This window comes from Mandrillus leucophaeus, unplaced genomic scaffold (assembly GCF_000951045.1).
Source record: "Mandrillus leucophaeus isolate KB7577 unplaced genomic scaffold, Mleu.le_1.0 Scaffold15, whole genome shotgun sequence".
In the NCBI taxonomy this organism is placed as follows: Eukaryota; Metazoa; Chordata; class Mammalia; order Primates; family Cercopithecidae; genus Mandrillus; species Mandrillus leucophaeus.
The window spans coordinates 7,932,648-7,938,466 of NW_012101476.1; the positions used below are offsets into that span (position 1 = coordinate 7,932,648).

A 5,819-nucleotide genomic window follows, 5' to 3' on the forward strand; every position below is an offset into this window, starting at 1 on the left:
AGGATACTAATTATATATTATCTATAATGTATAATATATATGTGTGTATGTATATAGCATATATGTATATATGTTTCAGTAGGACCAGTCCCCAAGAAAGAGAAGAGAAAGAGATGTATAAACCTGAGATCTCCTAGCCCTGGGTGCGTGCACCTCGGGGGTGCCTGGAGACTTTCTGCAGGACTCAGAGAGCATAGACTGTTTGAAAGGCAATTTCTAGAGTCTCAGTTTAGACATAGACTCTTTCCTAAAGAAACCCTTTTCTCCCAGTTTACAAGCAGAAGGCCTGCTCTTCTCCACTCCCCTCCCGAAAAAGTCCTCCAGGAACCAAAACATCCATTGGAATATTGATGTAGGGCGAAAAACCTGATTCCAATGATCAGGAGCGAATGCTTGTGCAAGCCACAGGGCTTCCAATTCTTTGCTTTCAGCAAAATTGAGGAAGGGCTCACGTTGTCAGCTGATAAATTATACAAGATTTTTTGGACACTAGGTCCATATGCATGTTTTGGCATATAAATTTCAAAGAGTTCAGATAAGCGAGTAACTGTCTGTACCAACCAGTATTTATCGGGACTTCTGCCCATACAAGTTCTCTTAGAAGTAGAATTGATGCTGAATCCTGTCTCTTTCAATCCATTCATAAATAATACTTATCCATGAATACATGAAAAACACCCAGTCACATTTTTCCCAGTAAGAGATTATAGATTATTTCCACTCCAATTTTACTTCTTACGTGTAATCAAATTTATAATTTATTTATATTATTTTGCTCACTTGGCTACTAGTAGTAATATTAATCAGACCCAGTTCAGAAGAGAATTTTGAATACTCAGAATCTTATGGTTATGACTTTTAAATTAAATTTTTAATTAAAATTAAAATTTATAAACTTTTTTTCTTATAGATAAGTGAGGTGATTACTAAAAGAAGCATAAAAATATATTACAATAGGATATAGTTCCGCTGGGCAAGTGGAGTGAAAATACAAGTTCAACTAGAAAAAAGAATAATGTAAAACTTCCAATAATTTTTTTTTTTTCGAGACAAGGTCTTATTCTGTCACTCAGGCTAGAGTGCAGTGGCATAATTGGCTCACTGCAACGGTCACCTCCCAGGCTCAAGCAATCCTCCCACCTCAGCCTCCTGAGTACTTGGGACTATGGACACGTGCCACCATGCCTGGCTAATTTTAGTATTTTTTTCTAAAGATGGGGTTTTGCCATGTTGACCAGGCTGGTCTCATATTCATAGGCTCAAGTGATTAACCCACTCCAGCCTCCCAAAGTGCTGAGATTATAGGCATGAGCCACCATGTCTGGCCAGCTTCTAATAATTGTAATATAGGAGTTGCTTATGTATTTTTAAAAAATGAATGATAGTAACCAATTAAGTATTCTGTTTCATTAGATGTATTGAAAACAGTAATGTGGTCAGGCACGGTGGTTCACGCCTGTAACCCCAGCACTTTGGGAGGCCAAAGCAGGTGGATCGCCCGAGGTCAGGAGTTCGAGACCAGCCTGGCCAACATGGTGAAAACCCGTCTCTACTAAAAATACAAAAAATTAGCCGGGCATAGTGGCATATGCCTGTAATCCCAGCTACTTGGGAGGCTGAAGTCGGAGAATTGCTTGAACCTGGGAGGCTGAGGTTGCAGTGAGCCAAGATTATGCCATTGTGCTCCAGCCTGGGCAACAGAGCAAGACTCTGTTTCAAAAAAAAAAAAAAAAAGAAAGAAAACAGTGATGTAACAGTTTTATTTTAAAAGGTTAATATTTGTAAAATACTGTAATTATGTTAGTTGCATATAGAAATTATATTTGTTGCCCAGGAGTTGGAGGCTGCAGTGAGATGTGATGGTACCCAGGCTGGAGTGCAGTGGTCCTCCTGGGCTCGAGAGATCCTCCTGCCTCAGCTTCCCAAACAGGTGATATTACAGGTGCCCACCATCACACCCAGCTAGTTAAAATTTTTTTTTCTTTAGAGATGGGGTCTCGCTATGTTGCCCAGGCTAAGATAAAAAATTTCAAATATTGATGTCAAAAATGTTGGAAGGGTATGCGGGTTTTCAAAAGTTCCTTTGGGAAACATGGGAGCAAAAGGGTCAATGACCACAGCAATAATCCATCCTCCTCCCAGCTGGCAGGAAGAGCTTGGGCACAGGAGGGCCCAGGGCTGGGTGCAAGAGGTGGGCTGGAGTGGGAGAGAGCAGAGGCGCTAGGACTTCCCCCCCGGGGCAAGAGAGCTGCCTGACCACTTGTCCCCACAGGTGCAGCCCTGACCTGAGCAGCAGGAGGGATCCTGGGGCGGGGCATCCGCCAGCATGCGCTCGTCCCCAGCCTCATTCTCAATCACCAGCGAGGTCAGCGGGGTCACAATGTGGTGGTCTAGAGACATCTGCAGGATCGATCTTGTAATTCTTCTCTTGGCGGCAGCTGTAGGAGCCAGGCTTCTGCATTCAGGAAGTAGAGGTGTTATGGAGCATGGCTGCATTGGAGTGGGAGCCCAAGTCAGCTCCCTGCCCCTGCACCCCACCGCTGCTGGGATCCAACCTGGGGGTGGGGCGGGGCCGCAAAGTAACCGGGAAACAGAACTCACTGACTTCAAGAAGCTGAGTATTTTATCTAGCTAAGTCTCAAGGCATTATTTATTTACTTATTTATTATTATTATTATTATTATTTTCGAGACAAGGTCTCGCCCTGTTGCCCAGGCTGGAGTGCAGTGGCACAATCACGGTTCCCTGCAGCCTCAACCTCCCTGGCTCAAGTGATCCTCCTCCCTCAGCCTCCTGAGTAGCTGGGACTACAGGTGCATGCCACCACACCCAGCTACTTTTTGTATTTTTTGTAGAGATGGGCTTTTGCCATGTTGCCTAGGCTGGTCTCAAACTCCTGGACTCAAGCAATCCACCCTCCTTGGGAGCCACATGTCTGGCTCCCAAAGCTCTTTTTTTTTTTCTTTAACTTTATATTTTAGAGCAGTTTTAGGTTCGCAGTAAAATTATGCAGAAGGTATCAAGATTTTCTATGTGCCCACTGCATACACACGGTCCCCCATGTACACGGCCTTCCCCACTGTCAGCATCCATCCCACATCAGAGTGGTGCATTTGTTACAATGGAAGAAGCTGACACATCGTTATCACGCAGAGTCCACAGTTAACCTGGCTGACCCTTGGTGTTGTACATTCTATGGGTTTGGTTAAATGCATAATGACAGGTGTCCACCTTTGGAGTATCATATAGGGTATTTTCACTGCCCTAAAAATGCTCTGTGCTCCACCTACTCCCCTCTCTTCCACACCCCAACCTTTAGCAACTGCTGATCTTTTTATAGGAATTGTTTTAAAATCAATATTTAACGTCTACCACAATTTGCTATATGCCTGTAAATACACCCAGTGTGCTTCTGTCAGACAGGGAGTTATTTCTCTTTTACTTCACAGTCATAGTTTACAGCCTTACGTATTTCTTCTAATCTTATCAACATCAGGGATTTTCTCTATGAGTTCAGTCATACAACAGCATTTCATTTTCCCAGCCTCATTTAGACCCTGTTCCGTCTTCCTGCAACTCCTATCTAATAGATGGAATGAGGCTTGGGAATGGGAACTTTTATCAAACACCTCTGTGTAATTTTGATGCAGGTAGTCAAAGAACCATCCATTGCTCTAGGGACATAGTTTTCAGGTTGGAGAGTTGAGCTGTAGCTCGGCTGAGAAGCCAGAGGGGACACGGATGAGCATGGGGGAGCCCTTCCTTAGGGAACATCATAATCACATAATCATTACATTCTCTTTGGACAAGAATCCATTTTCAAGAGTAAATGCAAATACATGACTGACACATGAAGCAACCAGAGGGGACACAGATGAGCGTGGGGGAGCCCTTCCTTAGGGAACATCATAATCCTTAGTTATCATCAATTTCTTTTTGGACAAGAAGCCATTTTCAAGAATGCAGGGCTGGGCACGGTGGTTCACGCCTGTAATCCCAGCACACTGGGAGGCTGAAGCGGGCGGATCATGAGGTCAGGATCTCTTGGCGGCAGCTATAGGAGCCAGTAAATGCAAATACACGCCTGATACATGAAGCAACATGGGTGAATCTCACCAACATATTGAGTGAAAGAAGCCAGGAGCAGAGGAATATAGATTGCTTGATTATGTGAAATTTAGGATCAGGCAAAACTGATGATCACAGACATTGAAAGAGTGGATTCCACTGGAGGAGGGGGGTGGGTGTTGAGGGAGGGGAACAAGGGAACCTACCTCTGGATCTGGGTGGTGATTACGTGGATGATAGATATAAAAATCCATTAAATGGTGCACTTAAAATTAATGCATTTTGGCTGGGCACAGTGGCTCATGCCTGTAATCCCAGCACTTTGGGAGGCTGAGGTGGGCAGATTACGAGGTCAGAAGATCGAGACCATCCTAGCTAATATGGTGAAACCCCGTCTCTACTGAAAATACAAAAAAATTAGCTGGGCATGGTGACACACGCCTGTAATCCCAGGTACTTGGGAGGCTGAGGCAGGAGAATGGCGTGAACTCGGGAGGCGGAGCTTGCAGTGAGCCGAGATCGCACCACTGCACTCCAGCCTGGGTGATAGAGCAAGACTCTCTCTCAAAAACATAAATACAAATAAATAAATAAATTAAATAAAATAAAAATTAATGCCTTTTGCACACGTTACTGTATGTTATACCTCAATAAAGAAGAAAAAGAGTGAACCCAGCTTTCTCTAAAGTGTACAGAACTAGTGGAGGGTAATAATTCAAGCCTGTGCTAATTTGCTATCTTTCTTGCTTCCAAACTCTTTTTGTGTATGAATGCATATATTCATGGTGGACATTTCAGTTCTGCAGATCCCGTGGTGTGGGTACTCTTCTCTTCTTACCGTTCAGCTAGCAGTTGGTTGATGGTTAGATAGGCCCACAGTTTCCTGGTGAAATCGGGATCTGCATGCTTGTCTTTCGATAGAAAATCCTGCAAGTCATCCATCTGGGCCAGGGTCTCCAGGACTAACTGCGTGTTAGCCTAGATGATGGAAAGTTCAATTGAGAGACACCAGGTAACAGAATTATAGTTAATCAATTCACATGTTTAGTACCTGCTGCGAATGAAGGGGAATAAAAAAGAAATGGAAGACAAAGCCTACTGAGGAAGGAAATGCATTTCTGTGCTTGGGATTGGGCTGGGGTGAAAGGGTCGGGATTTGTGGAATAGCTGGGAAGATGGCAGAGATATTCTCCTGTCTTCTCCATCACTGATTGCTTCTGTTCTACACCCACCATTCCCGGCAGGCAGAACCGACGTTCAAAAGGGACTGTGTCTAGGGGGCCAATTAGCAGACAGAATAGGCAGATAAGTGGAAGTACCGAAGTTGCTGTGATAATGCTCTCTAGTTGATCCAATTTAGCAGGGTCAAATTTTCCTGCCACCACAATCTCTGAACCTCCAAAGTAGTTATGGAAATTGTTTTGAGTGACATCCGTGACTGACGTATGGGGATAGTTGAACTGAACATTCCGGAGCAATGGAGTGGAGACCTGGTTGTAGAATTTCTACAATTCACAAAGACAGAGAGAGAGAAATTATGTTCATACTGCTTTGTAGATCTAAAGCATCTTATTATTTTATTTTATATTTTATTTTATTTATTTATTTTGAGATGATGTCTCACTCTGTTGCCCAGGCTGGAGTGCAGTGGTGTGATCTCGTCTCACTGCAACCTCCACCTCCCAGGTTCAAGCAATTCTCCCGCCTCAGCCTCCCAAGTAGCTGGGATTACAGGCACTTGCCACCAAGCC

The 5,819-nt window shown here is 43.9% G+C and overlaps 1 protein-coding gene across 1 annotated transcript in view; it reads right to left on the minus strand.

The window, feature by feature from the left end:
* ITIH2 (inter-alpha-trypsin inhibitor heavy chain 2) overlaps positions 1-5,819 on the minus strand; it is a 57,069-nt gene that overhangs the window by 11,705 nt on the left and 39,545 nt on the right. Inside the window, exons 13-15 of the mRNA XM_011974949.1 lie at positions 5,388-5,573; positions 4,907-5,046; positions 2,286-2,455 (exon numbers count right to left, since the gene is read on the minus strand). Of these exons, the coding sequence (XP_011830339.1) occupies positions 2,286-2,455; positions 4,907-5,046; positions 5,388-5,573 (496 nt within the window). The remainder of the gene's footprint in view (positions 1-2,285; positions 2,456-4,906; positions 5,047-5,387; positions 5,574-5,819) is intronic.